Below are 20,251 nucleotides of genomic sequence, written 5' to 3'. Positions count from 1 at the left end.
CAAGCAACCACCTTTGGAGAGACATAACCTAGATCACATCTAACATCACCTCTTAGGCATACCACACCCATACAACGGGTTTCATTAACCATGATCTCGGAACCCCACCGACTACAACTTATGACATCATAAACTACACCTTCATAACCAGGGGAAAAAAACCCTTCCTAGAACAGAACAAAAGAGATTAATAAAATGTTGGTTCTTATATGTGATAAGGAAAGAGGAAGAGTAAAAAGAAAGTGTTGGTTATGGTTATAGTTTTTAAATTCTTTTGACAAAAGTGAGTATAAGTACCAAAGATCTAAGTGGTTTAATGATTTTCTAAGTCCAAGCGAAAGATTACCTGACATTACTCTAAATATGATGACCATTAGACAACTAAATATTCCGTTGACTTTTCTTACCATTACCATCAAAGACTTTATTTGTTTTTAAAAGATACAATAATAATTAAATACTTTCCAACAAAATCATGAATAGTAATTGATGAAATCTTAATAACTTTTTTCCTTTTAATCCATATATTCCTCTCCCTTCAAAAAAACCTTATCCCCAATAAAATTCAAATAACTCTTGGGTTTGGGAAAAAACTAACTGTAAATATAAAGCCATTAGCAATATGTGCCCATGACATTTTCCTAAAACAACATCAACAATTAATAAGACAATTATATCACATTAACGATAAAAGTTAAATGTGTACATATACAAAAGTAGATCTACACAAACAATACAGTTCAGATCACATGGGATTTCGCATCCTTCTGTTTCATAGGAAATGCATTTCTTTACCTTTACACTCTAGAATCTTTATTCTGACAACACGATTTCTGTAAAGATCTATAACAAAAAAAACACCCACACACAACCCACAAATATTGTATACATTAGTAACTTGATATAACACTAAACCCAAAAAACTACGTACATTAGTAAAAAAAATGTTTTTTTTTTTTTTATGTTTCTAAGTAGTTACTACATGTTGGTTTAATAAAATTTAAAAAAAAAATAATTGTAGCACAAATTTCCCGTTTTCCCCATCCCAACTCTTGATTGACCGCCATATAAGCCAAAAATGTGGATTTTAATGAAGAAAAGAATTAGAAAGGTGTATCAAAGTAACATCAAGAAAAGTAGCTAAAAATAAGGAAACATGTGCAAATGGCTCCATTTTGACTCCAGATTCTAAACTTGATAAAGTATGTAGTGCACACAAGACAAATCAATACAATTACCATTAAGAATGACCAAAATACCATTCATGAAGTTCACGTTTAATCTCTGTTTTGTAGGCATGTAGGCTTGCTCTATTGTGTATCTATGTTTTCTAGGCAGAGGATACATGAGTCGATTGGTGAATCGATGCAATGAGTACCTGAAAAATGCAAACATTTTATAGGCGGTTAAGTTTGATGGGATATTTACAAATTTACCCTTAGGGTTGTTTTTCCTTATAGATAAATAGCAACATACTTAAAATTATATATCCATAATAGCACACACACATCACACATCATAAAAACACACACATGTACACCAAACACAAAAAGAAAATTAGTAATGTACTTTGGAAGATATGACCATTTATAACACTCTACTTTCATATTTTTATATTTGACCAAACAGAAAATGAAAGCATGATGCTATATTTGACAAACAAAAAAGAGTACATTGTTATTCGAAAAACATAAAATGGAAGGAGGTTCCTATTAAAACGTTGATGTCTCAAAGTACAATGCTATTATGAGACATAACTCTCATTAGAAACCCTGAAATATTTATTTACTTAGATTAAGAGATAAGAGAAGAAATGAGAAATGGGAGCTATTTATATATTATAACAAATGTATAGACTTGTCCGCATTAAGTTTATGAAGTTAAAACAAAAAAAATCATGTTAGTAGAAAAGAACAACATACCAGTAAGCTAGAATATAAGATTATAATATCCATAAGGGAATATGAGTAAACACCTGCAAAAATAATGCAGTTTTTTAGGAAAAAAACCTGAGGTTAAATTGACAATGTGAATTGCATATCCATCTAAAATATTTGAATGATCATAAAGTGATCATTTTCGTTGTTTTATTTAGAATCTTACCACACTTATCACATGCCCTGCATCCAAATAACATATAGAGGAATATAAACAAAACGCACCATTATTAAAAACATTTGTTTTGCCAAATTTAAAAGCAAATGGGACCTGAATTGCATCACAATATAGGAATACAGTCAACCTGCAAGTATGCAACCATTACAAAATTTAATCTTATTAATTTGAACCAAAACTGAATGAAAATCATATGCAAATAGAAGTAATAAGATTTAACCACAATACATTACAGTTAAAAAATTGGACTTAACTGGGATTCCAACTCAAAAGATGACAAAATGAGAAAGAAACACCACACTATTGTAAAATAAACCAAAAAACCAGACTTACCTGAGATTCCAACTCCAAAATCAGATTTGATCATGTCTGTGAAAAAAAAAAAAAAAAAAAACAAAAAACAAAAACAAACAAACAAACAAAATTGAGCATAGGTTGAGAATAGGATTCAACAGTGGCACTTTGTGTTGAATATTAGATCCAAAATCGATTTTATAGAAGAAATCACTTAACAAATCAATTTCAAATAATAAATCGATTTTAGAAATAGAGACGAGAAGCAAGCATATCGATTTTATAGAAACGATTTCAGCCATGGAGAAAAGAAGCTTACCAACGGTGTTGTTGGGGTAAGAAGGTGATGAAGTGGTGGCTCTAGTAGAGGAATTCCTGAAAACACCATACTGAAAAATCTATCAAGATGGAAATAAAAACAAAAAACTCAGTTCATGTTAATATTAGAAAACCCCAAAATCGGAAAAACCAAAATTGAGAATATATAATTTAGATTCTTCAATTCAATTATGAATTTTGAAGAGAAACATTGACAGTAAGAAAGGAAAAAAGAACAATCTCAGAAAAAGAGCAAATACTTGCAAATCGGCTGAGTCCGAGGTTTAGAGTTTTCATTCAGAATACCCAAATCACTCTTATTTTATAACCAACAATATAGATAATCGATTGATTAACTACTGATTAACTACTGAAGCAGAACATAAATCGTGATGGTTGTTGCCGTCGGAAGCCATGGCATCAAAGGGTGTGTATGTGTGTGTTTGCGTGGTGTTGCGATGGCCAAGAGAAAAAGTGGATGAAGAAAAGAAAGAAACTGAATATGAGTTTGGAGAGAAGGGAAGTAATCACGTGAAGAGGAAAGAGAAGGTGGAGGAGTTGTATGGAAGAAATGCAAGATACCAATGAATCGAACACGTTTTTTATTTGAATATGTTGAATGTGAGGAATACCAGTTCAGTATTGACCGATTCAAAAGGTTAATCCTTTCAATTGATGTTGCTTTGCGACATGTGTAATGAGTGATGACGGAAGGATTGAGTGGTGGTGGCGGTGGAGTGTAGGGTTTTTGGAGAACGGAGGAGCATAAAGGTGGTGAGATGCAACATATAGGGGAAGGAGGAGAGGATGCTGCAAGCCGTTTCCCAGATCAACTGATTCAAGAAGTCTAGGATGCTATATAACTTTGACTGATCCAACAGACTCAATTGATTTTGACCAATTCAAGTGGAGAAATAGTGGGGAGGTTGTTGGAGTGATAAGGAATAAGATATAAGATCCGATCAAAATCCATGTTGATTAAATAAGAATCATTGCATAAAGTTGTTGTATATGATGCATAACAATTTATACCTCTTAAAATTCAGCAAAATGTGGTAAATGCTTTTTAAGGTATATATATATATATATATATATATATATATATATATATATATATATATATATATATATATATATATATATATATAAAGCTATGTTCAAATGTTTTTAGCAATTATTGTGTGCCTAAATGCACTAATGAAAATTAATAAATAATTAAATAAATCATTTAAGGGTATTTTGGACCTTTTATACTTTTATTTAAGAAAATCATTTAATTGAAATCCTACAATTAAGGAAATAAAATAAATATATTTGACCTAGTCATTTAATTGAAATTTTATCAACCATTGCCATACTACCATCTCGTGTCGTCGCCTCCCTCCAAATCCACTTTCGTCGCTGCCTCTAACTTGCTCAACGGTTGTAGCCGCCTCCGACTTCTTCCACTGCATCGCCAACACCCTCCATTACTACTGTGATGCCGCCTTGAGAAGTCCTCCGCATCCCTTGACTTCGTCCGGCAGCAAGAGGCCCCACCACCGCCGCCCGCCGATTGTTGCTATTCTGCCACCTCCAGCCACCCATTTCGGTTTAAGGTAACCTTGCATACCTCTATTTGCTTCCTGTATACATCGTCGATCAATAGAATACTAAAACGATTTTATTTTGTTACTCATCGTGCATAGAGGTCGATACAGGAAGAAAGTCTCCTTCTGTTTATCAATTGTTTATCAATTGAACCAAACTCCAAATTCAAAATAAATTTCTTTAACCCATTTTCAAAATCTATTACAAATCTAGTCCCTAACTCAATAAACTGCATTTAATTTGTGCAAAACAAACCATCTCCTACAAATGATTTTTATATTGGTCCTAATAGCCTAAACTAATAATTATTTTATTTACATTTAACCCTCATTGTGATTTATTTGCAAAATAATTTCAACTCTATTACAACTCTTGAATTCTGTATTCAATCACAACTCTTGAATTGTGTAATTTATTCTATTAGAATTTATTTATATAAATGTATTATGTTAGAATGTTTGAGAATAATTGTTAACAACAAGTATATTGGTTTAACTGGTAATGAATTTGTGATACTTTATGGATGATTTTATAGTCTCTACTACATTCTCTTAGAATTTATATTTTTTATTTTCTACTATATTCTATCAAACCTTATAGTCTTTAATATATTCTCTTAGAATTTATAGTCTTTATTCTCTTAGAATGCATTGAATTTTTAATTTTTGAAACTTGATTATGTTTTCTTTGTGGATTTAGGTTTTGAAAAGGCTAACATTTATGTGGAGAAGAAAGAAAACATAGAGAACGAGAGTGTATTATATCAGAATGTGTTATGCTATAATGTATAAAGTGTTGCTTAACAATAATATTCTCTCAGAATAGATTAGTGTTTTTGTTAGATTTTGATGTTTTTTTTTTCTTTTTTTCTTTCAAATTGTTGTTATTATTCAATCAATCACAAACATACAATGTAATTATTTGGTATATTATTAGTTCAATAATTGATTTTATGTATTATTTTCAGAATGTATTTACTAGTTTATGATTGACATTCTGTCATTGTAACAGAATAAAATCGAAAAATATGTTTACTAGTTTATGGTTAACATTCTATCATTCTGATAGAATAAAATTGGATTTTTAATTTTGAATTAATTTAAAATATTCAGATTTTTAAAAATACATGAATTAATTATCCCTAAAAATCCGAAAATTTCCTTTTTTAATATAGGTTAATTGACTAAAATGCCCTTATGCTAAAATTTGTGTGATTATATGATACATGTTATCCTATTCTACTATCATAGACCCTCAGATCATGACATTTGATTATATTCTATCCAATGGTCCAGATCTGTGCATTCTGGCACACAATAGTTACTAGAAACAAAATAACCTAACCATATATATATATATATATATATATATATATATATATATATATATATATATATGTGGAAAAATTCAATAGAAAACCATTATTAATCAAGGAACTAAGGAACTAATCCAAAGTGTCATAATTTAAAGCGATCAACGGCAAAAGAAAGGGTTGTAAACTTTTATAATGGATACACATGTACCAGATTATAACAAAACTCACTTACTTTTATTCATTTAAAAAAAATTTAGACCAAGTTATTTATCGAAAAAAAAAACGAGTATACCGTTGTTCACGATTTTTCGTCCTATTTCCATAGAGATCCATGATGATATATAAAAAACAAAACTTTTTTTCGAAAAAAACTCACTTAATTTTCTTAGTTTTTCCAATATTTAAGTTTATTTTTATCAAAAACAAAACTAATTATACCAAAAAATTAATTTTTTGTACTCTATTAATAAACATCAACACCGATTAAAAAAAACAAAAACCTCAAATAGTGTAGATTCACACTATGAATTTAAACTGTAAATATTTCAATTTCTAAAATTCACAATATGAAAAATCTCGAACAGTTCAGATTCACATTGTGAATCTGAATTACTATTATGCACACTGTGAATGTAAAAAGGTTAAAAAAAAAAAAAAACCTTCGGTCAGTGTAGATTCACACTGTGAACCTAAACTGTAAATATTTCAAATTTTAACATTCACAATGTGAAAAACCTTCGATCAGTTCAGATTCACACTGTGAATCTGACTTATTATTATGCACACTGTGAATCTGAGGAGGTTCACAATGTGAATTTGAAAAGGTTCACAATATGAATCTGAACAGGTTCACAATGTGAATCTGAACTGAAATATCATTTTTTTAACATAAATATGAATTTTGATATATTTATTATTTTTTTCTATAAAAAATAGACCTTAACTTTTTTCATCAAAAAAAATGAAGTGGGTTTTTTCGAGAAAAAAAATCGTTTTTTATATATCATCATTGATCTCTATGAAAAGATGACGAAAAATCGTGAACAACAATATATTCGGCTTTTTTTTTTCGATAAAAAACATGGCCTAAAAAAAATTTTAAACGAAAAAAAGTGGTGTGTTTTTTTTGTAAAGGGTATATTTTTTGGTATAATCCGGTGTGTGTGCGTCCAATGTAAAAGTGTACGTCTATTTCCTTGGCCATTGATCGTTATGATTTCCGACGCTCACGATTAGTTCCTTGATTCATTGGTTAGTTATAGTTCTTTATTGAACCTCACCATATATATATATATATATATATATATATATATATATATATATATATATATATATATATAGAGAGAGAGAGAGAGAGAGAGAGAGGTGGGTTCAATTGAGAAAATAAAAAAGGTTGAGAATGAGGGAATCATTCTCAGCCACTCATTTTATTCAAGCATAAAAAGACACGGTGACAAACTTGTAAATATGAGAACAACATTTAATATCAAATACGTATCTGTAGTTCAAACCCATTCATCGTTCATCATCCAAATTTCTTCTCCAACTTTCAACAATCATCCAGATTTCTTCGATTAAACCATTATCAATCCATTTTTTTTGATCGAGTAAAGTCGTAAAGGGGATACGAAGCAGATGATGGCGAGAGGAAAACGAGAAGCGAATCGATGAACGAACACAGCGGGCTTTGCAGCAACCCTTCGTTCACCTCCCGTCATCGGCAGCAAAGGAGACCAAGGTGAAGATTCTCCGGTGCTTGTCTTCATCTGATTAAGGGGGAGAAGCACGGAGGTTCGTCGCCTGACTCGCAAACCGAGATGGTCTCCGTGGTTTTGACTAGACCAAAGGAGGAGGTGTTTGGTTTTGCTAGGAGATTGCGATCGGAAAGAAGCCAAAAGCGAGGGTTTGGTTTTGCTAGGAGATTGGGTCGGGCGTCCGCTGCCTCTCATTTGCTTCCTGCCGACGAGAAATGAAGAGAGAGGGAGGCGAGGGAAGATGGCATCGGTGTTAGTGGGTCAACGAGCCAAGGCATAAAGGGAAACCGAGGTTCCAATCGACGGAAATAGTCTAAAAGATGGTGGCTTTAGGCTGTGGTAATCGACGGGAAGTGCTAAAGGATCTCGATGGGGCAGTTGTTGCTTCAATTGGTATGGTCCTCTTCTCGTTTCTTTTATTTTGATTGTAAATCAGTTAGGTGGGTGTTTGGGTGATCGATGTTCAACGAGTGAGTAGATGGGGGGGAAAAGGATTTGATCAGGTTTGGTGTGTTCATCATGAACAGATGGAGAAAGGGGTTTGACTGGAAATCAACGATAACGAAGGGAGTTTGGTTTGTTTCATTTGACAGGAAAGAAAACAGATGACAATGATTTCATGGATGTTTGTTTGCTATTGTTTAATCTTGTTTGGATAGAAATGTATGGTGTGTTTGGTTGGATCATTTGATAGGAAAGTCTGTATCTTATTTATATGTGAATAACATATAAAAATTATATATATTTGTGAAAATACATTATAATATTCATATGTGAATATACTGTGTAATATTCATATGTGAATATACTGTGTAATATTCATATGTGAATATATTGTGTAATATTCATATGTGAATATATCATCTAATATTCACAAATGAATATACTATGTAATATTCACATGTGATATACCATGTAATACTCTGTAATATTCAGATATGAAAATATTATCTAATATTCATAAGTGAATATACCATCTAATATTCACAAGTGAATATATTATGTAATATTCATAAGTGAATGCATCATCTAATATTTAAATATGAATATACTATGTTTATTATATGCTATATTCATATATGAATGATACTTAAATTGTAAAAAGAAAAACAAAAAAAAAAAAATAATAATAATCATAGTTTTTATTCATAACTAAATAACGAATGTACTGTAGTAAAAACATGATTCATTTTTATTCACTTATGAATAACGATAGCTGAAAATATATAAAAAAAAAATATTTTATCTTAAAACTATATCAATATGGATGTCTATTTGTAGAGAATAAAAAATCATGAATTTTGGTATATTTAAAATCATTTTTCGATAAAAATAGCTTTTTAAAAATTAAAAAAATGAAATAAATATGTTTTTGTATATATTAAGGTAATGATTAGCATAGTTTAAGGAAACATGTTTTGTTGGAAAACACATGTCTATTCATTTCCCATTTCTGCTGGTACGACAGAGGTTTTTGCGGCAAAAATAAATGAGTGGCTGAGAATGATTCCCCCATTCTCAATTTTTTTTTTGTCAATTGAACCATCCTCTCTCTCTCTCTCTCTCTATATATATATATATATATATATATATATATATATATATATATATATATATATATATATATATATATACTAGGTGTAAAACCCGTGGGACCCATGGTTGATTGATTTAAATAGAATCATAATTTTGATTACATAATAAACGAAGATACCATAGTTAAGAAAAAAAAAGATAAATACATAATAATAGTATATTTATTTTAATAAGATTGGCATTTGTAAGTATTTAAAATTTATAAATTTTAAGCAATAATGAATTTTTAATTATAAAAATTTATTTAAAGTAATGTAATTAACATGAATAAAGGAAAAACAACGAAATATTATAAGTTAATTAACATGAATAAATCAAATAGAATATATTAATATAATTTTATCAAGTTATATAATTTAATTAATTAATACTAAAAATAAATAAAAGATGATACATAATAATTGATTATAAATTACCAAAAACTTCCTTATAAACATCATTGGAAGTTTTATTGGTTAGCTTACCATTCTTATTTAAAATTAACAATTTTAATCCCTCTCTGCTTTGAACTAAGGCAACATATAATTGCCCATGTAAAAAAACAGGATCTTTGAGGTACAAGCCAACCTTGGATAACGGTTGTCCTTGACTCTTATTAATAGTCATAGCAAAACATACAGTCAATGGAAATTGTCTTCTTTTGAATTTGAATGGAAATTTTTTTTTCTGATGGCGTTAACGACATTCTTGGAATAAAAGTCTGATTTCCAATATTAGTTCCAGATAAGATACGTGCCTTGATAACACGTTTGTCCAATGATATCACTTGGAGTCTTGTTCCATTACATAAGCCATTTTTTTATCAATATTTCTTAGTAGCATAACCGAAACACCGATTTTTAAAACTAACTTATGATTTGGTAGACCCGAAACTTTGAGACCATTTAAAACATCACGTGAGTATAAATCTGCATCAAACTGATCATGGACAAATTCAGATTGGCATATACTATCTGAACTTAAATATCCAACCTCATCTCTTGGAAACTTCAATAGCAAACGATCATTTATTTCCTGAACCACTTCATTCTTTGGAGCTAGTATTGCTCTTTCTTGAAAATAACTTGTATTGTTGTAATTATCCAAAATCGAAGGATATACAAACTCAATTAATGAACCTATAGGATCCTTTGGATCACTAATGAGAATATCATCCAGAATATCAATAATCGTTTCGTCGTCATTCTGACCACCAAGTTTTCCTTCTCCTATATCCAATAGCCATTCTGCAAAATCTTTTATTTTTCCTACAGCAGACTGATCCCTTCCAACCGTTAGCCTCATGTTTTTTGTTAACTTATGGATTTTTCAATGTTGCCATAAATATGAAGAACTTAAAGAAGCGTTAACAATGTTTTGTCTGCTGCCACCCGGAATAACAGGCAAAATTTGTCTAAAATCTCCTCCAAAAACAATAACTTTCCCTCCAAATGGAATATTCGACTCGGTAGAATTTTCAGACCTCAATACATCTTTTAAACTTCGATCTAAAGCTTCAAATGCATGCTTATGGACCATAGGTGCTTCATCCCAAATTATCAAAGATGTTTTTATCAATAAGCTAGCGAGCTCACTACTTCGATTTATTTTAGATACAGAATCCTCAGTAAGTTCAAATGGAATTATAAATCGAAAGTGGGCTGTTCTACCTCCAAGCAATAATAACGAAGCAATTCCACTTGAAGCAACATTTAAAACGATATGACCATCACATCTAATTGCTGCAGATATTGTCTTCCATAAAAAAGTTTTACCTGTTCCACCATAACCATAAACAAAGAAGACACCTCCTTTATTTTTTTTAACTGCAGCCATGATATCAAGGAAAATGTCACGTTGCTCATTTGTTAATGCAAGAAACATACGGTCAAACTCAGTCTTTATAATGGAAATGCCATAATCTAGCTCCTCGGTGATAAGTCGATTGTTTGAAGAAGAAACAGAATCAACTTCCAAGTAAGGCATGTTTTTATAATTTTTGAGAGTGTTGTTGTTACGAAGTAAAATCTGTTCTATCTCGTACAGAGTTAAGTTCATAAGCCGATCTTCAGTAAGAGTTAAGCCTGGAGGACAAAATATCAAATTAACTACATATATTATTACCAATATTTACTTATAATTAAAAATTTATCAAATGCATGTTAGAAAATAAATAATTTAATTTTTAAATAAATAATAATAATAAAATTTTAATACCTGATAACTTTAATCTCTATCGTTGATTATAAAGAATTACATCCGCCAAATATTCCCATGTATTTTCCCAAACAACTTCTGGTTTAGACATAATGTTACACATCAACAATGTGACAAATAAGAATCGTAGATAAAAACTAGATCTAGAATGACTTGCTTCTTTAATTGCATCGATGTATTCTTTGTCATCATTCAAAAGCCCAGGAGCATAACAAGCATCTCTAAAAGACAAATATTCTTCACCATTTACTGTGCGAATCTCTTCAAATGATCTTGGACCTTTCACCTTATTTAAAAGAATCCTTAAGAAATAAGCTTCCTCTAGATTAGGTGAAACTGAATGAATTCTACCAATGCACTTTCCTACTTCCCTAGGCTTCCAAAACCTATCCTTACGATTCCAAACAAACTTTGTAGGAAACTCAACATACGTAAGTTTTCGTGCATCACGAGAAATTACATTACACTCCATCCAAGCTATGAACATTGAAGCAGCACCAGAAGGTTTGTCCAAAACATCATCAATATCATCGTCTTCCCCATATACAATCTGCTGTTGACCTGGAAGATTAAAAGGTAGTCTAACCACAGAAGGATATTTGTAATGAACATCATATGTAAAAATTCGCCATGATGCTTCACATACAGATAAATATCTACAATCGTAATATTCATTTATTTCATCGACCGCATCATGATTATCACAATCATTGTTGCTTCGTACAATGGCAATTGTAGCTCTATCAGGTCCTTTGTTTATGTATTTGAATAAATACTTTATAGATGATCCCTGATTGCACCATTCAACAGTAATATGTGTCTGATATCTTTTCAATAGATATTTGTTGTAGGGGATAACATTTCTATTATCCAACTTGACACCTGATTTTTCAACAAAATGACCATTGTTTCTTCTCCAATATAAGGGAAAACCATCTTGATCAACAGATGTATGATTGCAGAATTGCTTTGGAAAGTTTTTAGAGCACTTTTTATCCACCATGCATGGGCAATTGATATTTTCAGCTCCACATGGACCATGAATCATGAACTCATTCACAAGTGAATACAATTCAGGATCTTCATCTTTGTTTGGTATTTCGGCGGATATTATGGGATCGAGTAATTCAACAGTGAGTAGCTTGTAGTCAGAATGCATGAATAGACATATATGACTATGTGGCAAACCTCTTTTTTGAAATTGAATTGTATAAACAACTGCAAAATATTTTGGACAAAAAAATATGGTTAGACCATAAGCAAAATGTTAAAAATATGAAATAAAAAGCATTTAATCTCATGAATTATGAAATAAGTTAATTTTAAATACATGCTTGAACTATGCCAAAGATATGATTCTTCCTTAAGTCTTTAATAAATTCATCAAGCTTGATCTTGAACAACCTCCATAGTATATCAGGTCTGTCTTCTGGTTGAAGTGAAGTATCCTTAAGAAACCTTTTCACCTCTGGCCATTTGGGATTACACGTAAAGGTTAGGAAGAAATCAGGATATCCATACCATTTACATAACGACATGGCATCCAAATAGTTTTGAAGCATATAGCGTGCACCAACAGTAAATGATGAAGGTAATATCACATGTTATCCGATGTTGGAGATACTTGTAGCTCCTTAAGCTTTTTGCTTACGTAAATTCTCATAAGACTCGCATCTAAGAACATGTTGTTGTCTACGTATGTAATGCAATCTCTCACTTTCAGTCCTAGTATACGCATCTACCAGAAATTGTTGAAACAACCTTTTTGAATTAAGAATCAGTGAGAACGAATGATCCATGTCTTGAATTCTAAAAGCGAAAAATTCTCTCATTGTACATGCCGCCCGCTTGCTGTTGGTTGTATCTGTAATTCCTCTATGAAGAATGTCAACACTATAACCATCATCCCCATATGGAAATAGTAGTGGATATTGGAGAGGAAGGTCGGAAGGATGCAATTCACTGATACGTTGTAGAAAACCCAATTTTGTTTGAACAACGATATCTCTATTTTCAATCGAATCTGAAATGTCACCTACAATTAAAGTTGGAACCTCAGAAGCAGTTGGTAGGTTATATGTTCTTCCATCACGATTCCTTTTCCCGATAATTCTTAACTTCATATCAACGTGAGGATTTTTCTGAAAAGCATCTCTTACCATTCTATAAGAGCTAACCAAGACATTATTTGAATCTAGCATGACCTTCAATTCTTCAATAATATCATTATCAAATGATGTAGATTGTTGGTTTTCCCCACTATATGAATGGAAAATATAAATAACATCAGCAATATATATATATATATATATATATATATATATATATTAAAATAGAGTATGAATAAGAAAATTGAAAATTTACCAAAAACATCTCTGCCTATTTAAATTTTCATTATCAGTATCATAAATGTATAACTGAGAGAATTTTGGTTGCGATCCTTTTGCTGGTAAAAGACTTCTAATACTATGATAATTTTGACCACCAAGTCTGAAAATGTATGGAGCATTTCCTCTATTGATTGAAGAATCAATCTTACCACCCATCGATGTAAAAGAAAACATTAAATTGTAACGTCGTATATTTTTCCTGAAGTTTTTGCTTTTACAATCGTTTGATTGAAACATTCTTTCATAAGTTGGTGGTGCCTTTTTTAAATCTGGTAGTTGAACCTTGCCATAACCACAACATAATGAAAATTTTGTGCTCTCTTTTTGTTTGCCTCTAATGGATTCATTTGTCCATAACTTTGCACGACATGTTTGGCATACAACAATTTGATCACCATGATCCAAATATTCTGTAAAAAAATTAAGTGTTATTAATATAATACTAACTTTATAAATATATACCATATAGGAATTGATTTGTAAAAAATAATAAAAATGGATATATTTTTGTTTACCTTTGGAAATACCAACGATTAAGTTTTCAGATATGACCTCGTGTATATTTTCTACATCTGTTGTCAGGTCAATTAATGGAATAGGAGATAAATGTTTCAATTTCCTTTTTAATTTATGACATCCTGGATTTAACATGATTGATGATGAAGATTGACATATTGTAGATGCAGTTCTGGATGTCATATCTGCTGAAAGCACAGAGTAGTTACTTTTATTTGCTAACGTTGAAGTGGGGTGGTTATTGAAAGCAATGTTAGCTGAAACAAATAATAGTATATTAAAAAAAAGATTATAAATTTATTAGAGAATGCATCATAGTAAATTTAAAAAGAAAATTATTACCATTTGTAATGTTAGATAACGGAGTTCTAACATTTATGTATGAAGGAGAAAATTGTAAGGGCGTATTTTCATTTCCTCGAGATCTATATGAATGAACATTTTCATTTTGAAGACCAACGCTCTTAAATTGATCTGCAAAAAAATATATTATAAAAATTGAAGACATGACGTAAAAAACAAAATAAGAAGGTAAAATTATATAAGATTATAGGGTAATAACATAAAAAGATGAGAATTTATGTATTGTATTTTTCAGCTAAAAGAAGTGTAAAACGTGGTTGATTTTAATAAGAAAATTACAGCTATCCATGTTTTTTAAGACATGTGGAGTTGATGGATTTAAAATGTTGGATCTTATATTTGTTGTCTTCAATCGCTTATTATCCAAATATAATTTTCTCCGTTTTCTATTCACTTTTGCTTGAAGTAGTAGATATGGTTGTTTTTTTTCTACATAAGGAATATAAGCATATGATATAAAGTTAACAATAGGTAGATAATTGTATTTATATAGAATATTAATAATAGTGAAGAAATAAATGTACCTTTGTAACCTTTGTTAAAAAATATTTCAGATGATGAAGATTCAACGTACAACGAAGCAGATAATATATTTGTTTTTTCTTGTCATGTTAATACGGGTTGGTGTTAGAATAGTACATATTTTTATGTTATTAAAAAGTATACAAAGAACTTAAAAAATATGTAAAAATAAAATTAAAAAATGGTAAATGATAAACATACCGTTGTTAATTGAAGAAAGAACATTAGTAGCGGTTGAAGATTGTTGGATTGATGTACCAGACAAATTAACGTGTTGTCTATTTTCTAAGTAAAAAGTATTTAATTTTCTAGTCTTTTTAGAATTAACCGACTTCATGATCTGCTTGCGTTCTGAACAATTAACACAATTTAGTTAATAAAATAAATGTTATGCACATAATTAATAAAACAACACAACCGGATTTATTGTTTAAAATTAGACGAAAGCCATCGAAAAAAATAATTAAAGTAAATATAATATAAGTGGGACCATAGTTGTAATGTAGTTACAATCTAATATTTTTATATCAAGAAAACCTAAATATAAAATAATGACAATACCACTAAATCATTTGTCTTAAAAATGATTTGTACATAAATATTATATACATCAATATCACTATTTTTTTTTTAAATTATAAATTGTAATATAGAATTGCAGTTTAGTATTGTCATTATAGTCATAGATTTATTATAGGTTAATAATTTTTTTACTTTATACACTTTGAAATGTATAATTTATCATTAATATCCCCTATTTTCAAAAATTGGCAGCCACATATGAAACATCCCTAACCTTCCAAACCTAACGTACGAATCTACATTTCTCCATTTCTAGGTATTCGAAAAAGAAAGAAATGATGAATGGATGGGTACAATTAAACGTAGCCCTAAACATATCTATCCAATTGACTACAAATCTCGTTTGTGGCGTACAAAAAATGAAATGGAGCTATCATTCAGAATGTGTATGTAGGTTAGAACCTTGACGATTAAACAACATAGAACGATTTGTGTTGATATTCTCCAAAATCAGGAAATCAGAAGGATGCGATTAGTTACATATTATCGTGTGCTTTGAAATGGAATGTGGAACGATTCGGAAGAGGATATCGTCACCAGAGACTTACATCAATTAATAGTCGATGTCGAACTCAGAGACTGAAGAAACGAAAAATTGGGGGTTGAAGACAGCAGATTGAAGGTAAGAGATGGTCAATTGTTTGTGAATCTTAGGTTTTATTAACAGAACATACATTACTGGGAAGAAATTTACCTGGTTTTATTTTTGCAGAAATCTTGTTTATAAAGATATTAGTGAAAACTGAAGAACTTCAAAAGAATACCTCGAAATCGATTAAGAATGGAAACACAATCAGGTATTTTTCAATTTTCTAAAAGTTTTGAATTTCGTATTGTGTGAGTATTATTTTAAAATTTTGAAATTTGAATTTGCTAAACATTAGGCTTAATTTTGTGCAAAATTATTCACTGATTTATATTAATATGAGGAAATAAAAAAATACCTTGAAGTTTCATTTTTTGTGATATTTGTTAATATTATTTAATTTAGATTGTATTTTAAAATTTTATTTGTACAAAAATAATTTCATATTAAAAAATAAATTAAAAAAAAAAAAAAAAAAAAAAAACCACCGTGTGTTGAAAACAATATATATATTTAGTATTATGCATAATTCTTGTATTTGGAAACTACAACTTATTGATTTGTTTATTGTACCTTACATTTTTCTTATTTAGTCAAAACAAAAGAACCTAAAAAACTAATTATTATGTTATCATATTTGATTCAAAAGTAGATACAGATATCTGAAAAGTAATTATATGCTCAATAAATTAATTGTTTTAATCCTTAATAGGAAAATTATGATCAGATACCAGAAAGGGAGATCCAAACACTTGTCAACCATCTTTTGTTTAACCTATTAAACCCTATTGATGTGTTGATTGATAAAGATTACAAACCATTGAGCTGATTTTTCTCTTAGATGGACTGTTTTGCCCTTTTGGTTTTGCTATAAGTTGGAATGTTTTTCCCTTTTGTGTTGGGTGGCTTCATTTATGTTGTTTACTACTTGATTTTGTTGTCTTTTTCTTGCTAGACCCTCGTATACTTGGTTTCGGATGATTCTTGCTTCCTTCATATGAGGTTTATTGGCCTTTTTGCCCTTGTTGATGCTCCTTGTATGTTTTATGCCGCTTTATAGTTGATTGCCTTTTTTTTGGTTCATTCCTATTAGTCCATTGCCCTTTATGTCGCTTTTTATGAAAAGTAGGGCGCTATATTATGAAATAAGTTATTTGGTAAAACGGTCCATATATAAGGGAAAAATTGTCCTTTTCTATTAAAAAGAAATAACGATAGTTTTTTTAGTATACGGCATAAACAGAAAAACAAACAATGATAGGACAAATGGTCCTTTTGGTGATAAAATGTGTAAGAATGGTCCCTATGCAATGAACTCTATGACGAATTATAGAACACAAATAGAAAAAATTTGAAAAATATATGTTCTTCAACTTTTTCCTCTAATATTTTATTTCATGTTTCTGTTGTGTGTAGAGTTTACATTGAATTTATATATGCGTTATACCTTTTAAAGCATTAAACGGTCAAACCTAATTTAACACTGAATTTCAATGGTTTTAGTTATTTTAATATATTTCTTATTAATTGCAATGTAAAAACTATTCATTATGCCCTTGTACACAAGTACATTGCTTGTTGTGAATTTAAATTTAACTGTTTTTAAACATATTATTTTCAAAGATTAATTTCAGTGTAATTGTGATACAAACAAATTTTAAAGTGAAAGTGTCAAATAAGTAAAAATGTACTGTTAAACCACTTCAAATAAATAAAACTGACGTATAAAAACAAACGAAAGTCCCCAAAATACTTGCACGAAACAACGAAATAGTCTTTAAAATAAAACCAAACTTAATAATTGTTTTTAAAAACCATAATCAACTCAGTTCTCCACTTTTGGCACCCAAACTGGAGTATCTTCACCCAAAGATTCCGTATTTGATTTTATAGAATTTGCATCACCATCATCTTCTAGATCATAAACGTCATCACCATAACAACTCGTTTTTCCACTTTTGGAACTAAAAGTGGGTTTCCCTCTCCCATTGATTTTCTTTTAGATTTTATTGAACTCAAATCACCTCCACCATCAACATCATAAATGTCATGGAGGTTGCGCTTCAAATCACCTGATATTTTCAATGGACTTGTTGCGGATGATTTATCAATTGTTGAGGGAGTAAAATTCTCATCCGTTTGTGATATGACATCCTAAATTAAAAAAACATAAGTTGACAAGCAATCTAATTAAATATAAACAAAATTTAATATGAGAATATAACATAGCTTTTGAACATTTTGAACGACATCATCTGATTCCAGGGGTACTTCATTTAAGGACATTGATTGAACACTCTAGAAAATAATATGGAAATATGTAAAACGTTATGTATGTAAATAAAAAATAAATATAAATATTGAACATTAAAACATTATTTACCATAAGTTCTAGTTTACTTTCCAATTCTAAAACAACGGACTCATCTTCTGTAAGTTTGACAACGGTGTAGATATTGTTATAGTTGGTGACATTGTAGGATGTAACATCTACAAGAAACGCAAATTTGCGGTTTTTCAAGACGTTCATTTGATTTGGATATAGTTCCAAACTGTCACCAGCCTGTAAGAAGATTGTTTAATATATTAAAACAAATAAAATGTTATTTGATAGAAAAATATGAATAAAAAACTATACCTCTTCATGTATTTTTTTCAACTCGAATGCACTTATATCCAACAACCTTTTTGCTTCCCTATCAAAAAGAGTGAACCCGATGGTGCCAGTATGATCTTGTACGTTGATTGGAATTATATACCTAAAAAATATTAGATTAATAGTAATTTTGTTGAATGATTGAAATGATTAATATAAATGGAGGTATGTGTATACTTTATAACACTATGAAAATTCGAATCGTTGCAAGCTGCATTTTCACACTTAATTACAACACTATCTTCGATCTTGCCGGGGGCGGTATAGGAAAGATTGGTTTTGGGCACATTGTTTATCCTTCTTCCACATTTGTAGCACGCATCGTAATACCAAGGTAGATTCTGTCTTATATTGACGATGGAACCAACTAATAAAAATTTCATTTCCTATATCAAATAAAATGTAAAATTAAAAAAAAATACAATGTTCAAATAAAATTAAAAGATATAAAGTAAAGAACATATACCTTAAGTGGTTCTGTGATCTCACAAACACTTTTTAAAGGGAAATCGCCTTTAAAATCATCTATATAAGAGGTAGAGTAGCTTGGGAGTGTAGTAATGCTTTTTTCAGACATACCTCCTTTGTTATTAGCCTTCAATCTGCAATGTTTAAAATTAATTTATTAAATATAAGAAATTGTATTCATTTGAATAAATATAATAACATAAATAAGTTTAAATAAAAATTTTAAAAAACTAACTCTTTCTTAAACTCATTAATTTCAACAATGTCTGAATTAATGAACATTTTGGTTACATCAAAATGACTTTGGGCTAGACCAATTCCTGTAAAAACAGATTAGTCAATAAAAGTAGATTGGAAAACAAATTAAGTAATAAAATACAAACCATTCCAAACGTTAAGTTTCACGAACTGCATCACTATAACAACACAAGTAATCGTGGTGTTACTTTTCAGGTAATGTGACATCTTATGTGCCTGACTTCCAAATATAGTGATATTGAGGTGTACAGACCTAAATAAAAAAATTAATTTAATTAGTATGAAAAAATATGACTAAAAATAATAAATAAATGAAATAAATATCATCTCACTCTAAGTTGCTAATAGTCATCTTCATGTAATGTTTTAATGGATTAGGATTGGTTGTCTCTAAGTGGCCTAAATGAGACAATTAGCCCAATAACATCTACACAATTTTAATAAAAAAATATAAGAATCAATTAAATACTAACATTTATAATTTATTTCTTTTACTTATAAAAGTGAATGGAATAAAATTAAACAACTAACCAAATAATGTGTCTCTTGGGCATTTCTGTTCGATGATAGAGTTGAAATCAGCAAACACAAAACCATTAACGAGACCCGAAAAATCATCAGATTTTTTTACAATACTTTTTCAATCCAAAGTTAATGTTTGTTTCTGACCGGTAACACTAAAACCATTTTAACACCCGCCAAGTTTGGTTTTAAAATGATATAACTTTCACC

The 20,251-nt window shown here is 29.9% G+C and overlaps 2 protein-coding genes and 1 long non-coding RNA gene across 9 annotated transcripts; all 3 read right to left on the bottom strand.

Annotated features, from left to right (window-relative positions):
* Positions 1 to 527: 527 nt before the first annotated feature.
* Positions 528 to 3,610, bottom strand: LOC145047676 (uncharacterized). Of its 7 annotated transcripts, none has more exons than XR_013682329.1 (7): positions 2,988 to 3,610; positions 2,729 to 2,784; positions 2,449 to 2,484; positions 2,104 to 2,242; positions 1,923 to 1,975; positions 1,239 to 1,378; positions 528 to 843 (listed from the first exon to the last, which is right to left on the bottom strand). It is a non-coding gene; the product is annotated as an uncharacterized LOC145047676 (long non-coding RNA). The 7 variants fall into 7 exon arrangements; XR_013682327.1 differs by having other exon boundaries at positions 1,260 to 1,378; XR_013682326.1 differs by having other exon boundaries at positions 528 to 1,378; positions 2,104 to 2,120; positions 2,209 to 2,242.
* Positions 3,611 to 9,744: 6,134 nt separating this feature from the next.
* Positions 9,745 to 10,266, bottom strand: LOC145046616 (uncharacterized). Its single transcript, XM_078994902.1, has one exon. The coding sequence runs from the start codon at positions 10,264 to 10,266 to the stop codon at positions 9,745 to 9,747; it is 522 nt and encodes a 173-aa protein (XP_078851028.1).
* A 24-nt stretch (positions 10,267 to 10,290) lies between these two features.
* LOC145046615 (uncharacterized) lies at positions 10,291 to 12,716 on the bottom strand. Its single transcript, XM_078994901.1, has 4 exons — positions 12,509 to 12,716; positions 11,332 to 12,396; positions 10,848 to 11,045; positions 10,291 to 10,736 (listed from the first exon to the last, which is right to left on the bottom strand). Exons 1-4 carry the CDS (start codon positions 12,714 to 12,716, stop codon positions 10,291 to 10,293), a joined length of 1,917 nt encoding a protein of 638 aa, XP_078851027.1.
* Between the last annotated feature and the right edge of the window lie 7,535 nt (positions 12,717 to 20,251).

Source organism: Lactuca saligna, chromosome 5 (assembly GCF_052625555.1).
Source record: "Lactuca saligna cultivar CGN05327 chromosome 5, ASM5262555v1, whole genome shotgun sequence".
In the NCBI taxonomy this organism is placed as follows: Eukaryota; Viridiplantae; Streptophyta; class Magnoliopsida; order Asterales; family Asteraceae; genus Lactuca; species Lactuca saligna.
The sequence above is the reverse complement of the archived record's forward strand: the minus strand, read 5'-3'. Positions and strand labels throughout refer to the sequence as shown.

Coding starts and splice junctions, on each gene's coding strand:
- LOC145046616 (XM_078994902.1), bottom strand. CDS start 10,266: ATGAGGCTAACGGTTGGAAGGGATCAGTCTGCTGTAGGAAAAATAAAA.
- LOC145046615 (XM_078994901.1), bottom strand. CDS start 12,716: ATGTCGTTATGTAAATGGTATGGATATCCTGATTTCTTCCTAACCTTT. Junction 11,046..11,331: donor CGATGCAATTAAAGAAGCAA/GTCATTCTAGAT, acceptor TTTGTCCTCCAG/GCTTAACTCTTACTGAAGAT. Junction 10,737..10,847: donor TATAAAGACTGAGTTTGACC/GTATGTTTCTTG, acceptor ATGGTGGAACAG/GTAAAACTTTTTTATGGAAG.